The sequence below is a fragment of the Anthonomus grandis genome, chromosome 6 (genome assembly GCF_022605725.1).
Source record: "Anthonomus grandis grandis chromosome 6, icAntGran1.3, whole genome shotgun sequence".
Classification (NCBI taxonomy): Eukaryota; Metazoa; Arthropoda; class Insecta; order Coleoptera; family Curculionidae; genus Anthonomus; species Anthonomus grandis.
Window position 1 is genome coordinate 776665 of NC_065551.1, and position 24113 is coordinate 800777.

The window sequence follows — 24113 nt, forward strand, 5'->3', positions numbered from 1 at the left end:
ACATCATCAGCAAACATTAGCACACGACAATTTTCAAGTTTTCAAACTAAATCAATCAAAAAGAGGCAAAACAAAACAGGGCCTGAGTGAGAGCCCTGTGGCACCCCAGATGGCACCAAAATTTCAGAGGACAAATATTACTGGCTTATAATATTTTTTGTTTATTGGTAGTAAATTATATACTTTGGAGCTCATACTTGTCATAAATCTTTGATTACTAGTGTTCTTATAGAAAGGGACAACCAGGTTTTGATTGGATATTTGTAAATTCTTGTTTTTATAAAAAAAGAGAGACCATTTATGGAAATACAACATTTGAATACTAGTAAAAAAAAATAAGTTTATTAAAAAAAAAAATAGAATTGTTTACAACACCATTTAAGTACAAAATAAACAAAGTTTGTAAATGCACTTATTTAAAGCCTTAATCGAAAAATGTTTTCTAAATAACAAAAAGTAACAAAACTTATGTATATCTTTATATTTTCTTTAGTTTTCCTTACCTACTTTCTTTATATGGTTTCCCCAAGATTAAAATATGTTGTTTCTTTTTGTACTGAGAACAAAAAGAAATAGCAAACCTTTCTATACAGAGGTATAAAATATTTGAGTGGTGGTAATCATATTATTGACAGCAAATTTTGAAGTAGTCTGAGGTAATTTATTATTACAAAAGAGCCTATCAACAGTTTTAATGTAATGTTGAAAAATCTGAATAACATTCGGTTCTGCAAATAAATTTTTTTCAGACTTTTTGCTTGAATTGAGGATATTCACATATCCCATAGTTTAATACTGATTCAACAAGAGCTTTATATATGTATATTAATTATATTATGTTTACCCATTTTTTTTCTTAAAAGATAAAATTTGTAAAGCAGCTTTCTTGATTTTTTCACTAATGTAATCAACATGAGTTTCCCACTTCATATGCTTATCAAAAAATACTCCCAAATATTTAATGATTATGAATATTATGTGTATACTTTTTTGTATTTGAGTTGTTACAATTTCAGATGATGTAGCGTCACTCCTTGAAAAGCAAATAAAGTGGAATTTTTCAATGTTCAACAAAAGTAGGCGAACATCAAACCAAGTCTTTACCACTGACATAATAATTTCTGCCCTTTTGTAAGCTCCATGTTTCATGTTCCATGTGTTCTCTCACAAACAGCAATAGCCATGTCATCAGCATAGCAGATAGCATTATTATTGTTCAACAATGAAAACAACAAATCAAAGAGAACACAAAAAGCACTGGACCCAATACTGTCATAGACAGTGTCCTGTGGCACAACATACATCACCGGAACTGATTGATTCAGGGCTTTATTTATTTTCACTCTTTGAAAGAGATTCTCTAGATGGGAATTAAATAGGTTGTAAGTGTACCCTCTCATTCCTTCAATTTCAAGTCTTTCCAGCAATATATGGTGTGACACAGTACAGTGTCAAAGGCTTTGGTTAAGTCAAGGACAATAACCATGCATTTCTCCCTTGAATTAAAGCTATTAAATATTTTATTAGATTCTCAGTGTTACAGTTTTCTTTAAAACCATATTGGTTTGATGCTGATAATTTATGTTTATCCAATTAAGCACACAACCTACACTTGATAATTTAAAATGATTTTTAATGATATTATTTGAAATGCTATTTACTATGATAGTATTGCTGTTATTAAGAGACTTTATTACCTTTTCGAATTCAGTACTTGAAAAAGGGGTGAAGAACATTGTACTTTTTGCAATTTCTGTTTTCCTTTAGTGTTTAGTTAATATTATTAGGTGGAACTACTATCTTTGAAGCTAGCAACTCCCCCACTACCAAACTAGTACCAAAATATTCAGTAAATTTCTGTGCAATTTCCAAGCCACCAGTAATCAGAGATCCATCATCGCACTTAATACAAGTTATACTACTTATATTACAATTGTTATGTGAAGATTTCATTGATTAAATTTTATTGTCTTCCATGTTTCCTTAGGATTCTTATAGCTATTCTCAAATAAATTTTTTAATTTTTTGTTTTGAGCCCATTCTAAATATTTAGTTAATCGGCTTCTATAGAGGATACATTTGTTTTTCAGATTCACATTACGGTTATCCCTATGCATAGTGGACGGTAAAATTCAAGTATAAAAAAAGTATAATTAAAATAAAAGTATTCATTTTTCCCAGTTAATTTTGATCACTTGAGATCTCAACTCCCTGGCCTTAATGACTTTGATGTCTGCATGGTCCAAAGATTTTGCACTTGCCTTAGTAAGTGTCCAAGTCTCATTCCCATACATGACCACAGGTCATATGACTATTTTATATACTTTAAATTTTGATCTTTGGGATATATATTTGCTGTTAATAACTTTTTATAAAGCATGCATGCATCTACAGCCACATTGGATTTGTATTTTGACTTCGTCGGATATACTGTTTTCCTTATTGATGTGACCTCGAAACATTTTTGTTATCCCAGCTATACCATTGCATCCCATAACTTAACTCTTAGAATATGAATAGTATCTGTACTAATTTTGTGTCTTTTCCCAATTTTAAAATCATTAATATTACATGTGCTATATGAATGAATTTGACCTCTGTACGAAATCAACTTATTTAAAAAAAATGCTTGGCTATATTTCTTGACATTTCAAAGGTCTTTGACACTATTCCACATTACTTTATCGATAGACATTATCAATTTAGGGGATCCAGCACTCAAGATTTTTGAGTTATTTGATAAAGAGTAACATGTTAGAATTCTATCTTTCTTATGTCATATTCTCATGACACAGTGTTAATTTTCTTAGTGAGTTCATGGAAGAAAATAAGAGAAATGTCAATAGACCACATCTCAATTTGGTTTATTAAGTAAGGACAGACCTAAAGGTCAGGGCTGTCAAAAAAGATCAAAGATAAAGTATTTTGTGAGTGTTATAATTCCCCAAAACTTGAGCTCAGCAGAACATGAGATGAACATACTGTATATTTTAAATTTATTTATTATAAGTATACAATACATCTTGTTTACAACTTGAAGGTTAAATCACTACCTAAAACTCATTTATACAATATACTAGCAGTATTTGTCAACACAATGGATTTTAAAAGTCTGAGAGTGTTGGTTATCTACTTATTCTAGTTAATTTGTAGATTACATCTTATCTTATAAATAATATTTGTACTTTTTTGTATTAAACATGTAAATATAATAAATTAAAAATCTTTCACTATATGGAGTAACAATTGTTGATAACCAATGTTAAGTGCTTAACATTAGATATAAACGAAGATGTAGCATCATTTAAAATTGGTGTCAAGGAATCTTTGTTGAGGGGCCTACTTGATGCAAACCTCTGACCAGTGGGAACTGCTGTGAAAGAATTTCGTCCGCAACGAAACTTTGGAAATTTTGGGAATGCTGCAAATTTTCTGCGCGGCCCAACAACAGGCCTGTAGATGATGATCTTGCCATTTTCCAAACCAAAACCAAAATGTTAGGGGCCTGAAAACTAAACTGAAGGAATTCCTGTGTGCTGCTCAATCAGATGATTATAGTATTTTAGCTTTAACTGAAACCTGGTTGGACATTTGTGATTCTGAATTTCTTGACCACTGCTATGCTGTGTACAGAACTGACCGAAACCAAGAATCGCGGCGGTGGTGTACTCATCGCAGTCAAAAGTCATATAAAGTCGCATATGCTCAGCATTTCCAATCCCTCTATTGAAGCAGTTTGGATATTTGTGACATTGACTGATTAAAGTTTTTCAACAGATAATTGTTGATCAGCAGCATGGCTTTATTAAGAGGCGTTCAGTTGAAACAAATCTTTTTTTGTTTACCAACTATATTTTTAAATCTTTTGTAAAATGCTGTGAAACTCATGCCATTTAAACAGACTTCAGTAAGGCATTTGATAAAGTCAATCATACCATCTTACTGGTATACAATTGGGTATACAACTGGTATACATACAACTGGGCATTTGTGGCTCTTTATTACCATGGATTAAATCATATTTTACCAACCGTGAGCAGCAAGTAAAAATAGGAAGCTGCCTTTCTTCACCATTCCAGTCATCTTCTGGAGTTTCTTAAGGTTCCCATCTCGGACCCCTGCTTTTTAGTTTTTTTATTAATGATCCTTAATGATCCTTGGAATCCCATTTCCTGCTTTATGTCTATGACCTAAAAGTCTACAGGCAAATCTCCACTCCAAATGATATGATTAGTTTGCAAAATGACATGCTACTTAACATATATAAATGTTGTTTTACGAGATTTAGTAGACAAAGGGGTCTTTATGCTGTTGATTATTCAATTAACAATGTTGCATTAAAAAGTGTTGAATTGGTGAAGGATCTGGGTGTTTATCTAGATCCAAAGCTTAGTTTTTCTTACCATTTTGACATTATGATCTGTAAGGCAAATAAACTCTTAGGCTTTTTGAGGAGATCAATGCACTGAAAACATTGTATCTATCTTTAGTTTGATCGAATCTTGAATTCGCAAATATAATCTGATTCCCTTGTTATCAAAACAACATATCTTGAATTGAAAACATCCAATCCAGATTTATAAAGTTTGTAAGATACAGACTATTCAAATCTGGGGTAGTTCTCAGTATGGAGCAAACTATGTCTTATTTGTCTATTACTGCATTGTCACTGAGAAGAGAATTTTATAATGTTTGTTTTGCTTACAAGGTACTGAGTGGCCTAACCAGATGTCCTGAGTGTTTGGCTCTTTTCTTAATCCATTTCCCGTTTTATGCAACTAGAGAAGCATACGTTAAAATACAAATATGCCCAGCCAATGAGAGCGCTTCGGCATCCGCGAGGGCGTGGTATGCGAACCGCCAAATTCAAAATAAAAAAAATTTTCAATGTATGTAGAGTTTTTCTATTCATATTTATATTTAATTAGGTTTTTATGATGCGTATATATTTTATATGAAGAAAAGTGCAATATGCATTAAAAACATTTAATAAGAAGATATTTTAGCTATTATTAGTAAATGGATTATTGATTTTTTTTAAAATATTTACAGCGTGTGATCAATTATTATTTTTAAAATATTTTATAAATACTTGCCAAATTTTGTTTTTATAGCAAATTATCTCTTTTATTGACGAAATTTGTTAATAATTTGGTTTAGCGGTACGTATAAGCGCAATGTATGAATTATTTAATTATTATTGTTAGTTAAATATTAAAAATGGGGTGATACGAAATTGAATTGGTGTGTAAATCTGATAAATTAATTGGTGGATGAGCGGATAAATAAAAAAGTTAGAAAATAAAAATAAATGGCAATTAAATTTTTTAACAATATACAGTGAACATTTTAAAGTTCGCATTTTAACATATCTCTATGTCATAATTCTAATATGCACCTTAGTAATATAATAATTGTCAATAGTTATTTGAAAGTATAATATTATTTTAATTATTTTAAATTGCCCACTACCACTATACATATTCTATACATTATACTTTAGTGGTTGATATAAAGTATATATATATGGTTGGAAAAAAAAGCTGGATAAAGGGTAAATATGACTAAAAAGTCAAAGTATAAGAACAGAAAACAAAAAAAAAACGTAGAAATTATATTTTAACTTTGTTTATTTCAAATAATAAAAATCTATAAATTTATTTGTTATTTAAATATAATAATTTATGGTATTTTTAATATCAACAACCTCAAAATTAAATGCAAAGAGTTTAAATGTATTAATCTGGTATATAGTATGTAGACTGGCACTTCTTTAGCTTATTTGTCATCTCTGCTGGTCATGTATACACAGCCCAAACCATTCAAACTTCCATTCAATAGTTTTTTTTGTAGTAACATGAAAAAAATATTACTGCTCTGTATACATTTTAATTAATAAATATATACTCACAGAGGACCTTCCCCCTCGTTCCTTGTCAATTTCAAGTTAATCCAATTAGCTTTTCTGCACCCTAAAAAATATTAAAAACATAGCAAAGAAAATGTAATAGAAAATGATTAGTTGAATATTAACATACAAAATAAGCTAACATTTCAGTCTTAAAATAAAAGATATAAAAATAGTTATACAGAAACCAACACCTATGACGTCTTAAAATTTGTTTTTACAATTTGAAACCTACACCAAATTAAGCCTTACAAAAATTATACCTAGTTATGTATATGACCTCTGACATAAAATTTGTATTTACAATTTGAAACCTGCACCAAAACCTTACAAAAAATATACTTAGTTATATTATACTGATTATACAACACAAAATACCATATAAAATACCACATCCTATTTTTGTTAACTCACAGCTATACAAACAAAAAAATAGCTACAATTGAAATATTATCTAGCCATTAAATACACAAAGAAATCTAGCTTATTTTTTATTTGGATAGTACATTTGTTTTTCAATTTTTCTTTTCTTTTCAATGCCCTGAGAATTTTCTTCCTCCACCTCTTTATTTTTAAATTTGTTGATTACAGCCATAAATCTGGAAAATGCATTTTTATCTAAACTTCTACCATAGCTACAAATTTCTTGCATCCTCCTGATAATTGATTTGGCTAGTTGTGGGTTGATCAACAAACAAAACATTATCCTCTTCCTCTTCACTCACAGTTGGGGAACCTACAACAAACTCGCTCCCCTGCTCAAAAATGGCTACAGCATGTATATGCTTACAAAGTACTGTTTTGACAGAATTTTCTGGACACTCACATCTGTATTTATGAAAACATATTTTACAGATGTTACAGTTTATCAATATTATACTTCCTTCTCAAATATGCAAGGTCTCCTCTTGTTAGTAGGTTTAGTCTTTGTATTGTGTTGTTCTGAATTTTCCTAGCATCTTGAATTATCCTTTCGTTTGTCACTCCTGCAGTCAATTGCCCAACTACAATATTTTCTTCAGCCTTGGACAACCGTTTTGTTCTTAACTCATCTGCATGTCCTACATGAGTTTCCACAAATTTCACAGCAACTGATCCTATAGGTATTAAAATTATGAATGAATGTAACTACCTATATAAAAAATAATAAAAGATTATTACCGCTTGTTAAAACTTTTACTAAAATCCTTGAGGGACATGTTCTTGGAATGCGAAAGCTTCCCCCAGACTTCTTACTTCTCACTTTCCATGCTCTATTAAATCCTAAAAGTAAACACAACAAAACATACTTATGTATGTTTGATAATGATAACTAAGACTTTGTACAACCTCTGATATCGCTCCTGTTGCAATTGAAAAAAAATATGTGTTCTTCCCCATTCTTAAACTTGTTTCGGATCTGACAAGCATAATCTACTTCCCTATTATCTTGTGCCCTCCAAGATGTAAATTCTTGAAAATTCCTAAAATTTAAAATTGATTCTTTGACAGTTATATGGTGAATATCAAGCAAATGTTTGTTTAAACAGTTAAAATATGAAAATGTCTGGATATCATTAGTACACATTGGACATATAATGTGTTTTATTTGTTCCTTCCCAACAAATTCAGGGTGAAACTGTTTCCAATGCCTGTTTCTGGTAGATGTGCTTGAAAATTTCTTATCACAAACTTCATAGATTGCATTTTGTTGACTGCAAAATAAATAATTATTCAAATTAGAACTAAAAAAATTATATGTATCTTACCTTAGAGATGCCATAATTGTCTAACAGACAGCAACAGATAAGTGCAAATATTGGTTTAAGTGGAAGGAAATTATGCACTAAGAAACACTGACAAGTTTATTGAAAGGTAATGAAACTCAAAATTGTTTGTTTTTGAGCCCAAAAGCAGCATATATGGATTGTATAGATAATGGAGTAAACACTCAACACTATACACTATGAATTTTCACTCAAATAGTCGCAAAGTTGATATATTTGTTGATAATTAAATCAATTATTAGGAAGCAAGCAAAGCAAATAAAATCTGCAATATAGGTTAAGTTAAACAAAACCAATCCGTTGATTTTCAATTTCCTTAGCTAATCGGCAACGAAATTTGACGTACGAACTTTCACGAAAGGATCAGCAGTGCTGCTTCACTCTCAATTTCTCTGATTGGCTGGGCATATTTGTATTTTAATGTATGCTAACTAGAGATATCTGCATATTCCTTTTTATCGAACATCATATATGTTAAATAATCCATTAAATAGGATTTCTGCAACTGCAAAGAAATCAAGACTATCTGTAATTCTGTAATACTGACTATTAAGCATAAAGCATATTACAGCCTGTATGTATAACTAAACTAATGTCAAGAGTTTACTCTCCTGAAAGAGTACGTTTGTGGAAAATCTTTTATTTTTAAACATCATGATCTTTATAATGTATTTTTGAGCTATAAAGAGGTTAGAATTTGTTATTTTACTTGCACTGCCCCCATATTATTATTCCATAATTTATAATTGATTCAACCAATGGATAATAAACCATTTTTAACTTGTTTAAATTAATTTTAAGGGTCAAAACTTTTCTAAGCTTTCAAAATTTATGAATGAGTTTTCTAATCTTTTTTGTGACATAACCAACATGTGTTTTGTAGGTAAGATTTAGATCTAGAAAAATACCTAAATATTTTAAAGTCATTGGCCTCTCGATTTTGTGAGAACAGTCACACTGCATTACATCTAAAAATCTAGGGCTGTGAATCCTAAGAGTCTGCACAGTAGGAAGAGTTCTTGCAGTTAACCCAAATGTGATAAACTTTGTCTTTTCAATGTTAAGTGACAATATGCTGTGATCTAATCAACACTTAATTTTTGTAATAGCAGCTTCTGCATTCCTCACCATGGCTTCCCAGGACTCATCCTGCACTATTATTGTAGTATCGTCAGCAAAACAAGACACTATACCCTCATTGTTGCTAAGAATAGTCAAAATACAAGGTCAAACAGCCTTTTCTACCAACCTTTCTGTAGAACAAACATCAAGTACAATAGCTTTATTGCTAGATCAGCCAGGCTTGCAAATAATAGTGCATCTCTGAACATAGATTTCAATATAAGTCCAGGGCGCTTTGCTAAGTTTGTTGAGGATTTTCATGTGTGACTTTGTATATTGTTGTGGGGTTTTTGCTATTCTGTTTAATTGTGTGTACATACTATTCATACTTCATACTATTGTGTGCTGGTTTAAACCAATTTTGGAGGTGATAATTGGGTTCAAGGGAGTGAAAACTGAATTTAATTAATTTTATTGTGTTCTTTTGTTGTATATTTTTTAAGTTCTCCTGTTGCCATTATTTATTAATCCTGTTTTATTCTATGACTGTGATAGTGATGGGTTGTGAATATCAAATGATAATTATATAAAATAATACTAAGTATAAATTGTTTGAGGTTATAAATTATTGTTATTGTAAATTATGCTATTTCTGTAAAAATGAGTAATGCCCGTAAATAAATAAATAAATAAATAAAATATGTAGATATTGAATAAGAGTGGACTCAGCACCGTTTCCTGTGGAACACCACAAACCACCACTAGAGACTCACTTACAGTATTCTCCAATCTTAACATGTTGTGTTCTATTTTATAAGTAGCTTTCTATTATATGGAATACCTCTAATACCTATTTTATAGAGTCTCTGCAGTAGTATGTGATGCGCCAGTGTCAAATGCTTTCTTTAGATCCAGTAAAATCCCCAAAACTCTTTTTCCATTATCCAAGCCCCTAATGTGACTGCACTCAATGCATTCTCTGTGCTGGAATTCTTTTTAAATGCATATTGATTCCTGTAAAGTAAGTTTTTATCATCAAGGAAAGACTGTAGCTTGACTTTTATGCATTTTTCAACTAATTTACTGATCGTACTTATTAAAGTAAATGGTCTATAATTGGAAAGAAATTCCCTATTACCACTTTTTAACACTGGGACTATATTTGCTTTTTTTTAGAATCTTTGGAAAGACTCCTGTACTAAGAATGCAATTAATAAAATTATTAACTAATAATCTTTGAAAACTCATTTATATGTTTTATATCCCTAGAGAATAATTAAGCCGAAGATTACTAATTTTGTTTTAAAAATATGTATAAAAATATAAACTGTATCCTACCATTGAACTATACAATAAAAAAAATATTAGTATAGTACAACAAAACGAAAAAACGCAGTCTCCGTTTCAAAAATATGTAATCAAATATAGGTTAGTAAAATCCGATCGATTTTACTCCCAGTGTATCAGGTAATCAGTAGATAGCATGTGTTTGTGATGGAATGTTGAATGGTTTTTGACCATTCAGGTCTGATGATGCTTAATTCTTTAAGAGAAACAAGTAACCTATAATTTATTTGATTATATAGTTTTTGAGACCGAGAGTTTGCGATTTTTCGGTTCGATGTAAAATGCATCAATTCATCATATAATGGACAAATTCTTTCAAAGTCAAAGTCAAAAATAGCTTTATGGTTACGTAACATAATTTGTTGTTAACAAAGCATTATATAAAACCTTAAAAATAGTTGACAACAACAACATAATCTTTTACAAAAATATACAAATCTTAACAATTTTACATAGAATACAGAACACACCCAAAGAAAAGGTAGTAAGAAGTCATATCACGCTACGCAAAAGTCTTCTTCACTGTCAAAAAGTTGTATTTAAAAACTCGTCTAGAGAATAAAATGCTTTAGCAAGTAAAAGTGTCTTTATATTTTTCCTAAAACGTTTTTCACAATTTATTAGCCTTATATAAAGGGGTAGGTGGTTGAAAAGCCTGCTGCCCCCGTACACAATAGAGGACTTAATCTACTCATTTTTTGGGATAGGCAGGGGTAAAAAAAAGGTTGTTCGGAGATTGTCACCTGAGGAGGGAGGGCCAAGCTGATGGAGATATTTTTTGTGGATAAGACAAACAGTCTCTAAAATAAAAAGGCATGGCAATGTCAGGACAGAGTGTTTTAAAAATAATGGCCTACAGGGGCTACAAAAAGGGAGCAACACACATGTAGCATATGGCTCTTTTTTGCAAAATAAATAGAGAGCTAAACAAATACTGACAGCACACACCCCAAAACACAATACCATATCTCAGATAAGACTCAATAAGAGCATGGTAGGCAATTTTAGCCACATCAAGTCCCAGAGAATGTGTTATTACTCTAACAGCATCAATCGCCAGACCCTAAAAATTTGCATGTTTCAGAAGGACTTATTGTTTCATTTTGTAAAGTGACAGTTCCAAAGTTATATTTAAAAGTCAAAATATTAGTTTTAGAAATATTAAAATTTAATCTATTAGATTCACACCATGACTTTAGAAGAATTAAATCTTCATCAACAATATTCTTTAACCTCTTGGGGTCAGTGTCATGCCAAAGTATTGTTGTCATCATCATCCACAAAGATAGTAAATTTGCCCCTAATTTTAATTTGAGAGATATCATTGACATATAGCAGGAACAACATTGGTCCAAGAACAGAACCCTGGGGTACACCCGCATCCATATTTAGATGGGATGACATATCATTGTCAAAGAATACCCTTTGTGTTCCTCCAGATAGGTAAGAACGAAACCAGTTGAGAGCAACTCCTCTGAATCCATAGGTTTCTAGCTTCTGCAGCAGTATTCTGTGACTAACACAATCAAACGCTTTAGATAAGTCACAGAACACTGCCGCTGCTCCCTCCCCAGCGTTCAACCCCATGTACAGACTCTCCAAAACATTGAAAATAGCATTAGATGTACCCAGTTTTGTCCGGATTCCAAATTGCTGATGGTTAAGAACATTATGCCGTTTCAGAAATTCCATCATCCTAGTTTTTACCAATCTCTCTACAAGCTTGCCCAACAACTTTGCCTTTCAACTTCACATACTTAACACAGAAAATACAAAAATATTTATTTCCAAAAGATCATCAAACACACATAATATAGGAAAATGTCATTTATTGCAGTTACTTTCCGTTATATATAAATTAAAATCATTACGATTCTTTCACTTTACAAATATTACTTTTCTTAATTAAAAAATTCATTGAGTGAGTAAAAAGCCTTGGGAATGAAAAACAATTTAAGTTGTTTTTTAAAAATATTTATATCATTAGTTACTTTAATATGTTGTGGCAAATAATTATACATTTTTAATGACATAAATATGGTCTCATTAATGTAGCTTGTAAACAGCACTCTGGTCAGTACATAGATTTTGTTTATATCTAGTATTAAAAAAATTATATAACCACCATACCAATATAAAAACAACTTTCTTCCTCTCTCAATTAAAAATAATCAAACAAAACTTGCTTCCTTCCTACTACATTTTTTATTAAATAATATGAAAATGTTAAATAAAAAATCTAAAAATTACCTTGCAGCTTTACTAGAACACATTCAAGTTTACAAAAATTATATCTTGCTGTATCTAAAATATATTTAATTTATTACCATTACCACCTGTCACCTTAAAGTAATTAAGATAATAAGAAATATTTTAAGACCTGATAAGGTTTTTTCTATAAAACTAATATCAATTGTCCATTAAAAGTAGCAATTTTTAGATTGTCACCCTGTGCAATGTCAAAATATTATATCAAGAAAACATGGGTATAACTGATTGTGAAACCTCATTACACAAAAATATTTGTTTTTTTTTAATAGTCTATTTTCTTTAAGTTTGTTTCGAAATAGTGTAACGTCACTTTTATTTATCAATGTTAACTGTGATAAAATGTGTAACTAAGTTGAAAGTATTGAGTGGTCTTCTTAAATTTAAACTACTCGTTTTGTTTTAAGCAACTAATTTAAAAAAAAAATCTATGTCATATTTAATTTACTTCTAAAGTTAGAGTTAGAATTAAGGTGTAAATAATTTTAATTCTAGCATTAATAGAGAGAGAGCTTTGGTTATTTGAAAGTATAACTATTTTTTCTCGGACACTGTATATAATACTTATCTGTATTTGCGCTCTTTGCTTATTTCAACATTCATTGATAATAAAAATATGCAATATAACCCCCAGCAAAGATAGTTTGACCACAAATTTATCTTAGATTTTATACTGAAAGTATAAAATTGATATTTTAGTGTTGCTGGAACAGAGCTATGCATAATATGAAATCAGAAGGACCATACCTGCATACCAATGGCGGCCACAACCCTGAAAAAGTCTGTATTCTGGATGCAGGTGCCCAGTATGGGAAGGTAAGTCATAAAACGAATTTATTAATCAATATTTCATAATTATTTGTCTATTAATATTGCAGCTACATGTGTTTCACTCAATTTAGAGTATCATCAATAAATCCCATGAACAACTTATGGTATTTGAAAATTTCTCTTTTATTTGATTGAAGCTTGGTCTAACTGATGATAAGCCCTTTTTCCATAATAGTAACATGAATTATGGCTAGTCACTGTTGTCCACATGATTGAAAATTTTGTAATTTTATTCATTGAATTGAATGAATTTCTCAAGTTTGGGTTCAGTAGACAACTTTTTTATAATCCCATATTAATCTATTTTACAAGGAAAGTCTATACCGGGTGGCACAGAAAAAGGGGAACACTTAATAACTTTTTTACTTTTCAAGATAAACAAATGAAATTTGTTATATTGATAGAATAGTTATAAGAGCATCTTTTGACATATTCTATTGTTTTCCATCACTTCATTTATTTCCATCAACATGATAACAATGTATAGGAATTGTCAATAAAAAACTACAATGCTATTAAAAATAATATGAAATTACAATGATATGAAAGGAAACAAATTTAACTTAATTTAGTCAATAAATCTACAGTTAAAGAACTCTGTCAACGAATAAAAAGGACAGTCAGCTAACATGGTCTTAAGAGCCTTCTTAAAAGTTGGAAAAGTCAACTTCAACCTTTGAGGATCCCTATCATGCCAAAGTATTGTTGTATTATCCTCAAAAACCGTGAAGTGTCCACTAATATTCAATCGAGGCAAATCGTTAATGTACATTAAGAATAGCAGGGGATCTGACAGGTAAGAGCAAAACCATCCCTTCGCGACTCCTCGGAAGCCATAAATTTACGTAACATGGTTGGATGGTGCATACAATCGAAAGCTTTCGACATATCTCAGAATGCCGAAGCTGCAATGTCACCTGTATTGAGCCTGAGATACAGCTCCCGAAGAAATCCAAACATAGTATCTCCTGTGTTTCTAGATTTTAGAAATCCAAACTGATGCGGATCAAGCAGCTTATGCCTGTTAAGAAATGAAACGACTCTTACCTTAACCAGCTTCTCCACTATCTTTCTTAGCACAGGAAGCAATGTTATAGGATGAAAATTGCAAGGTTCATTCGGATTACCTTTTTTGTAAATTGGAAGCCCTCTTAAGACAAGGAGAAAATAGGCCATTTCTAAGAGACTTATTCACAACATGATCTAAACAAACTAAGGCCGATGTATCTCTTTGAATATGGATTTAATTTCCCCAGCATCAGTGGGTCAAAAAAGGAAAAAGTTTCTGGTACATTGATATGAGTTAGAAAATGCTCGGGTGGCATGGTATGTGGGAGGTTCTTTGAGAGGTTAGCTGCCACGGAGCAGTAATATGCATTTTGATGATCAGCTTCTAAGAAACTAGGTACTGCAATGTGGCTGCCCTTACCCCACAGAGAATTGACAATCCTCCATGTTTCTTTTAATTTATTAGAGGCATTTTGAATTCTCCCCGAGTAATAAAGAGATTTAGTCCCTCTCAGAGTAGATCTGTAAATTTTCCTGTAGTTATTGTAGCAACTCCTAAAGTAAGAATTATCTCATATTTTTGGCTGCAACTTTTAGTCCCTTTGTGTACCAAGGTTTCTTTTTCTTCTTTTTTATAAGAACTGAAGGAAAAGTCCTATTAAAAATGCTTAAAAGTACCGAGTGGAAGCCTTCCATTGGGTCAGGATAGTCTAAGATATTATTCCAGTTACATTGATTGCATAATAGTTCAAATTTGACATAGTTTCTGTGAGAAAACAATCTGCCGTACCTACATCCCTTTTAGAGGCAATACAAGAATCTAAGGCTACAGACGCAATGATTGCCCCGTGATCTGAGAGACCCGTACTAACTACTTTACAATCTACAACTGTTTGTAGGTTTGCACAAAGATAATCGAGTGCAGAAGACGAACTAGCAGTAATCCTAGTGGGTATTAATTAGCAAAAATTTAATAGATATTGTGATAAATATACTCGTATATGCATTGTTGCTTAGTTTAAAATTTATTTCCTGGTTACCAGTGTTAATCACTATTTATATATGCAAATTGTAAATAATATTTCTAATAAAAGTTTAAAAAAAATAAAATAAATAAGCCCATAAGAGGAAAAAAACTAATTCACAAAAATTAACGAACAGGAAGCATTGTAATGACACGCCTATCTATTTTTTTCAACTAACATAACACATCATATTTTGTCAAGCGTCATATTACTATTTGAGAATAAAAGAACAAATTTTTTAATGCAATATTTTTTTCAATATCTTAATACTACATATTTGATTCAACATTTACCATAACATAACATAGGTACACACAAACGGTAAACAAACAGAAAAAATATGAGGTTCATAAATTATTTTAATATTAAACTTTTGACATGTATTGTTCGAAATGACCACCTTCTTGTCTAATGAAGGTATGCGCGGGAATATAGCGTAGGGCATATCAACTTTTTCTTCATTGGTAAACATTTCAAACACATTGAAATAACAAATAATAATTGCGCTTAACAAGATGTCATGTATTATATCAATGAAAAATAATTGAAGAATTCGTCAAAATGCAAGGGTTTAGGCTTATGTATCAACCAATTTAAAAAATAATCATATCAAATTATCGGGTAAAAGAAACCGCATTTCAAAAGGGGTTGTTCCCAATAATGTGCAATTTAAGAAAATAAAGTAAATGCCAAAATTAATAGTTATAAATTAATAGTCATAAAATGCACTGAAAACTATTTTTCCGTGATTATTTTATTAAAAATTAAAACTTCCAACGGATTCATAGCACCCTATATTAAAATTTAAAAAAATATATTTTCTATGATCATAAAACAAGAAGTAACAAATAGAGTATCATCGTTTTCAGAATATTATTTTCTATTGGAATACATAGTAACATACCAAGTGTCCCATTTAAAATAATAAAGTTCAACTTCCCGTTAAACCGGATGTGTTGAAAAACAATAGAAATATGTAAATAGAGGGTCTTATAACTATTCTATTGATATACCAAATTTCATTTGTTTATCTTGAAAAGTAAAAAATATTAAGTGCTGCCTTTTTTTCTGTATCACCCGGTATATATTTTGTTTAAACAGTGATATAACTATTGAAATTTGTGGTGTTCAATATTTCTGCCAGTATTATCCAATATATTTTCCCTTGTACTAAAATAATTCTAAAATGTAATTATGTATGTTTCATTAGATTATACATTTTCAATGCCACATATATGCGCAAAAATAAACATTCAATAGTCAAGAGAGAAAGAAAAGTACTTCTTACTTCTATACCAGAGAGTGCTTAATCAAGCCTATGCCAATGCCATTTTTCTATGATCCAGGCACAAAAAAAGGCAAAATCTAAGCAAAACATCGAATAGCATTACCTGCAAACTAGATTTTTTTATCTTAACACATTTGGTTTTAGTAGTTTTACTAAAAAAAATAAAAGGTACTATAATAACATCACTTACACATTTAGTCAATTTGTGTATAAATGAGATAAGGCCTTCAAAAATATTCAAAGCAAATACATTCATTAAACGTTTACTACTTAGGAATTGAACAATTATAGGAGGAATCGTACTTTGGAATTTTGAACTATTTCATTAACTAAGGTAAAATGAAAATCCTTCAGTCTTCCTCCACTTATTTATTTAACATTTAGTTTTTTAAAATTCCCAACATGTTTCGGACACATTCGTGTCCATCATCAGGGGATAAAACGTTTAAAATTGTATCAGATGCAAAACCTATGTAATATACATGTAGGGTAGTCAAAAACTCAATTCAATAGAAGGCGACACTTTTTTGTAATTTTCCGGTGAAATGGATTTATTCGTTAATTAAAACGTTATAAATTATTGATTTGCTTTTGGAGGAATAAGAAGGCAGCTTTGGCCCTTAATGACCTAGCAGTCGATACAACCCTCCTAAAGAAACATTGTTTTGGAACAACTGAAGTTTGTTGAGTTCTAGTGCTTTAGCTACGCCAAAACTGACAAATCGTTCCTGCTTTTTACCATATATTAATAAATATTAAGTGAAATTAATTCAGGAATTCATGTAAGACTATTTCGCTAGGTTATAGACAGAAAAGTAAGGGAGCTAAACGTGGAATCGGATATATTACCATTGGACACCCCTGCATTCAACATTAAAGAATCCTCCTACAAGGCGATCATCATCTCTGGAGGCCCCAGTTCGGTGTATGCCGAAGACGCTCCCAGATATGATGCGGACATTTTTAGGATAGGAATTCCAGTTTTAGGTATGACTCTTTATTTATTTATTTGGAGGGATCAGTAAACCCTGACACCCTACCATATTTATTGTGGTATTTTTTAACTAACACTTCACTAGAAACTGCGAATATTTTGCTTGATCACTATTACAAGTTGTTGTAATGCCTAGATGTGAAATATACACTTTTGCACAATTAGTGTGCGTTAGTTTTCGCTTGTGATTGCTATTTTTACAGAAACAAATGAAGTTAATAACCTTAAATACTACAATACCTAATCTATTAACACTTAACAATCTATGAAAAAGGACTATATTATAATACCTACTTAAATTCCTAGAAAAATGAGGAGATAATATTATATTTGTTGTGCACATACTTTGTACATTTGTTGCTATTTTTTTTTATATATAATAATGATTTATATGGTTTTTAGCAATATCATGGTTGTGAATGTGTGAACAAATTGATGTTATATATATAGTTCTTATGTTGGTAGTTTGTTCAGTAAATAGATATTCTGTGTGGTAAAGTTTTGGCTTGTTGTATAAAAACTATATAAAAATGTACTTATGTGCAATCTTTAATTTATGCAATGCATTATTGTATAAGCCTCCCCATACCAAAATACCATATCTCAAAATTGACTCAGTAAAATTTTATAAATGATAATAAGTTCTTTTGAATTTAAAAATGTTATAATAATATAAAATTTGTAAATTAACTTTTTAAATCTATTTGCCAGATATTCAGTATGTATATGCCATTTAACTTTCTTTATTTCATAACTATTTTCAATTGAAAAACATGTCTGTTTACCCCAGTGAGAGAAAAAGCATTATTATTTTTTTTGCTACATTTAGGCGTAATTTATAAGTTTCCAACCAGTTTTTTATTTTATTCATGCCCTCTATAGCATACTGTTTTGTTTGATTCCAACTCGAACCATTAAAAAGTAAGGCAGTATCATCTGCATATAAAACAATGGTTCCATTTGTTAGTTTAATATCAAGAAGAGAATTTAGGTAAATTATAAACAGTACAGTACCTTGTGGCACTCCTATTTTTATAATTTCGCCTATTGCTTAATATATTATTGACCTTAACAAATTTATTAAGCCTATTTTGTAAATAATTTTTCATAAGTGTCATTGCGCTTCCCCTTATTCTATACTGCTCTAGAACTTAAAAAAGCTTAGTATGTGGTACCGTATCAAAGGCCTTTGATACATCAGTAAAAACACCCATACATTTTCTGTTATTGTTTAGAAAGTCTAATAATCGAAATTCATTTATGAAGTCTAATAATCGATTTTTTAAACTCTTCTCGAAAATTTTAGTAAAACATGTAATTTGACTAATTGGGCAATAATTTCCTATAACATTTTTAGGTCCTGATTTGTGAAATGGGGGTAACAACTGATGTTTTAAAACTAGATGGTATTTTCCCTGTTTCTCACTTCAAGACTTTCTACATGGGTTTTTTTAATTAGTGTAGCAGATATATCATCAACCAATATTATAAATTAGTAGCGTCTTTTATAATTTCATACCCTTTTTTCATATCATTTTTTGCTTAGTTATTTTCGGTTTTATAAAAGTTTCTTTTTTGTTTTTTTCTATTATTTTAGTTAATTGGTTTCTGTATCTTTTAAACTTAAGTTCTATATTGTAGTTATTGATCAGTTTTTTTTTTAAGTTTGCCATGTCTATGTTTAGTGAAAACTTTCGAGAAAGTTGTCATTGCTGTTTCAGGGTTATTAATGATCTTAATCATTGTGCAATCTTGTTCTTCTAAAAGTCTTTTTAGTTTTTGATAATGAATGGAAATTTTTCTTATAATATTTTCTTCAGTATTACGTTGTATGTGCGTTTTATTTCTGTGGCTGCATTTTAAGCTAATATTTAACAGTACCGGAAAATGATCTGTGACACAGATGTCCAAAACAAATGGTTTTAGTTCCAAGTTACGATTATTTCTTAATTTTAAAAATATGTGATCTATGTTGGTGTTAGTATCTGGTCTGGTAACTGCATTAATATAAGATAAATAGCCCATTTGAGACATGATAGTGGAATACTTAATAACATCAACATCCAAGGTATCCAACAAGTCTATGTTAACGTCTCCAATAAATATTTCTATTTACTGTAGAAAGCTCCTTAAGTCCTGAATAAAAATGTCCTTTGAAATTGGAGGTGGCTTATATACTGCAGTTATACCGAAATGAATATACCTAACATGACATAAAATTCTAGTTAAAGTTGTATGTGAATTTGGAAGTATTGAAGGTAAGTTCTAATTCTGATTTTATAAGAACAATAATACCGTCATTTTTATTGTCATTGTAAAAAGTTACATAACCCTTTATGTTAAAATTGTCCGTAGACAATAATTGAAAACATTCGCTTAATACTATAATATCAGTAAATTCAAAATTAAAATTTTCTAATAAAAGAATTACATTTTTTCTTAACACTTCTAATATTCATGTGTATTAAGTTAAAAATATTATTTTTTACATTTATATTGTCATGTAATGTATCACGGTTCACGGTCTTAGTTATTATGGCATCTTTTTCCATATTGTTCAGAATATTGTCATGATCAATATTAACCATTATTCACCGTAATCTATTTTTTTCTTAACAGTTTCAAAGAAATATTTGGCTGACGGACAGGTTGTTATCTACGGCTGTATGCTCGACGTTATATTTTAAATTATATTTTTGACTCGCAAAACTTCTGCAATTATAGCACATTTTATGAACACTTTTACAAGTTTTAGTTTCATGGTCACCTGCACAATACCCACAAATAGTTTTATTAAAACAGTTGTTACTCTTGTGATTAAAACCTTGGCACTTATAACATCTGAGAATAGGAATATCCTCATATACGGCACAGCTGTTTCACCCTACACATATAACTCCAGAAAAATTTTCGAGTATTCTTTTTTTTTAAGTAGGTCACTTTAAGTTTGTATTCTTCTTGGATCCAATTATTTCGTTGTCTGATCTTTGTTTCTATACTTTCCATCGTCCCCTCTCCTGTTTATCCCACTATTTTTATGCGAGGCTTTTTCTTTTTTGGTATGTCGGCGTCAATAGAATTTCCTAATGCGGTCTCTACCGCTTGTTGTAGTAAACAACATTTCCATTTTTCGTATTATTTATGTTTTTAATGCCAATTTATCAATCATTAGAATTAATTTTTTGTTGCAATAATTGCAAGGTGTTCTTTAAATCTAAACCATTTGTTGATTTCAATACAGGGTGTTTCAGAACTATGGGATCAAACTTCTGGGGGTTGTTCAGTGCAACAGAAGAATCCATTTGAGTATAGGAACCCATGTCCGGAAATGCGTCACTACGCCACTACGGCCCTAAGACGCGTTAAAATTTATAAAAAACATAATTACCTAAATAGGATCTGCTACATTTATTTTTATCTTTTGTACATGATACCATAACAACAATTGTTTAAAATCAACGCTTATCAATGTCAATTCTCAATGTCATGTTTAAAAATTTTATAGCTTACAATTTTTAAATATTTATTGCTAATGGAAAACTTTACCAATCAAGAATTGGCGGATATGCATTTGGCATACGGAGCAACAAACTGCAATGCACAAGCAGCATTGCGGTTGTATCATGAACGTTATCCCGAACGACAGCATCCTGGATACAAAAAGTTTATTGCGGTTCATCGGCGGCTCGCTGAGAGAGGCATGTTTAAGACCAAGATGCATGATACTGGTGTTGCTCGAACCGTAAGAACGGTGGAATTTGAAGAAGAGGTGCTTCAGCGAGTTGCCGACAAAGAAAATCCTTATGCAATTTTTCCAAGAAAACATCAGAAGCGCCGGCTCACTTTGCTACGCGAGTATTTGGCTCAGCGGTTTGGGCACCGCTGGATTCCAGAGGTGGAGCAGTTTCTTGGCCTCCTAGGTCACCCGATTTAAGGTCGCTCGATTTTTTCTTGTGGGGACATGTAAAGTCTTTAGTCTACTAAACTCGAGTAGAATCAGAGCTAGACTTAATTGGACGAATAACAGCAGCATTTGAAATCATTCAAAACGATCAAATTTTTAGTGTAGCCCGCCAAAATCATGTGCGGCGTTTAAATCGGTGTATTGAGGTTGGAGGAAGACATTTTGAACAATTGTTGTGATGGTATCATATACAAAAGGTAAAAATAAATGCATCAGATCCTATTTAGGTAATTAATATTTTTTCTAAATTTAAACGCGTCTTAGGGCTGTAGTGGCGTAGACACATTTCCGGACATGGATTTCTATACTCAAATGGATTCTACTGTTGCACTGAACAACCCCTAGAAGTTTGATCCCATAGTTCTGAAACACCCTGTATATTTCAAGTGTGTTTATTTGTTTTTCTTAGAATCTTAATTTATTTGTGACATGGTTTTTTTCATAATTATCCAACTAGACTAAGAAATGATTTATCTTTGTTGCGTACTAGATAAAATCTTTCAAAAAATTTTATCCTGAAAATATGTCCAAAAATATTTAATAAATTGCCAAATGACAAATAATTGTAATAGTTTGTCAACATTTAAAAAAAATTGAAAGCTTTTTTAGTTTTGAAGTGTTACTATGATATTAAGAGCTACCTTTTGGAGTAATAACTATAATATAGCTGTAACGGATTTAATTCTGTTACTGTTTTATATGCTTAATAATTTCTTTGAGTATGTAAACTAGGTTTAGTGATAGTGTAGATTGAAGTATATAATGTTTGAAATTTTAGTTTCTTTGAACATTGAACACGAATTCCATACACTGTATTGTGTCAATTTTGGATAACAAAGATTTGAATTCTAATTTGAATTTTAAATAAAAAAAACTAAAGGTCCGAGGATACTATCCTGGGGCACTCCATAACCAGTGTCAACAGGTTTAGATTTTACAACAGAGGTTGCAGATAATATATATTTTTTGTGTTTTCCCTATGCCTAGTAGTTTTCTTGAGAGATTTCATTTCAGGTTTTAGACGTTGTCTTTTGTTAGAGAGATTTCCTGTTTTGGGAAAATACACCGGGGTCTTCTTTTCCATCAGAGATGAAAAGGTGGCGCTTCCTTATTTTAGTTCTGTTTTTACTACCCACGCCATTCTACCTTTTGAGTGATTGTGCTAGTCTGGTTCCTATTAAAGTTGTCCCTTCATCACCTGTTTTTGATTTCCTCTCCCTTTCTTCCCCATTTCTGTTCACCCCTTTTCTAACAACAAATAGGGTTCCCACTTTTAACAATATAGCATATACCAAAGAAATACAATTTAAATCCAGAATGCAATCAAACTTATAATTAGGACCCTTTCCAGGTTCTCCGTATGTACTTTTAAAATACTGCTTTAAAAAATATTTCAACAAACCACAAGATCGTTTTTTTTTTAACTCGCATGGTAATTGTTGCTTAACATAAATTTTGGTTTTTCTAGGTATCTGTTACGGTATGCAGATGATGAACAAAGAATTTGGCGGCACAGTTTTAAGGAAAGAAAGCAGAGAAGACGGTCAATTCCCTGTAGAGATTAATACAAAGTGTTTACTTTTTAAGTAAGCCTGTATGTTAGATATGAAGAACTTTCCATTATTATACCGTAACATTTTTTAGAGGTTTAGATAAAACCCAGGATGTATTATTGACTCACGGGGACTCCATAGACAAAGTAGCAGATAGCTTTAAACCAATCGCCCAGTCTCAGGCATTCATAGCAGGAATTAGTAATGAAAAGTTAAATTTATATGGGCTACAGTTTCATCCAGAGGTAAGTATTGTAATTAAATATACTATTAGTGTAATAATTAAAATTAAAAAAAAAAAAAATTAAAATAGATTTAATTTAATAAAATAATTTTTAATACTCAAAGTATCCATGTTTTATTTTAATATAGATCATTTGAATTAATGAAATTTGTACATTGGCACTTTTTTTTATAAAAGGTGAAAACACAAAATCTACAGCATCACAGATAGATATCTATATATATCAAAGATAATTATCTGTGATGCTGTACATTTTGTGTTTTTACCTTTTATAAAAGTGTATGACCAGCATCTTTGGGATAATGAATGAATTTTGCGAATTTAGTCACTTCAAATGTTGTTTTACGTAGTTATTAATTTTTCTAGGTGGACTTAACTACAAATGGCAAACAAATGTTAAGGAATTTCTTAGTAGATATTTGTGGTCTCACTGGAAACTTCACAATCCAAGGCAGAGAAGAACAGTGCCTCAAATACATTAAAGACACAGTGGGGACAAATAAGGTAATTCATAATAATAAGGCTTATTTCATTACTGAATTGTACAATGTAAAAAAAATCCGTAAATATAAAACAATATATCTATAAATACATAATATTATAATAAACAAAATAAATAAACACAAAATAATAAAAAATAAAACCCAATAAATAAACATAAATAAACAATCCACAAAAGGAAACCCTATTTTCTTTATTTTTCGACCAAAACATAGCCCCAAATAAATTTTTACTAATTTATAAATTACTACGGCACTGGAACGCGCAGAAAATTAAAACTATGAACATAATTTACGGAAGTATTGTACATTAGTCTTCATTATAAAAATTTGTTCTACATTATACAGGGTTGGT

General features: G+C 30.7%; 1 protein-coding gene and 1 long non-coding RNA gene across 3 annotated transcripts in view; one reads left to right on the plus strand and one right to left on the minus strand.

The window, feature by feature from the left end:
- Nucleotides 1-24113, plus strand: part of LOC126737388 (GMP synthase [glutamine-hydrolyzing]) — a 74219-nt gene that overhangs the window by 4962 nt on the left and 45144 nt on the right. For both annotated transcript variants that reach the window (XM_050442272.1, XM_050442271.1), the window contains exons 2-6: nt 13051-13167; nt 17304-17490; nt 22930-23047; nt 23106-23259; nt 23625-23762. In XM_050442272.1, coding sequence (XP_050298229.1) covers nt 13069-13167; nt 17304-17490; nt 22930-23047; nt 23106-23259; nt 23625-23762 — 696 coding nt within the window. In that variant the 5' untranslated portion in view covers nt 13051-13068. The remainder of the gene's footprint in view (nt 1-13050; nt 13168-17303; nt 17491-22929; nt 23048-23105; nt 23260-23624; nt 23763-24113) is intronic.
- On the minus strand, nt 6382-8911 carry LOC126737405 (uncharacterized). Its single transcript, XR_007661018.1, has 3 exons — nt 7657-8911; nt 7238-7602; nt 6382-7171 (listed from the first exon to the last, which is right to left on the minus strand). It is a non-coding gene; the product is annotated as an uncharacterized LOC126737405 (long non-coding RNA).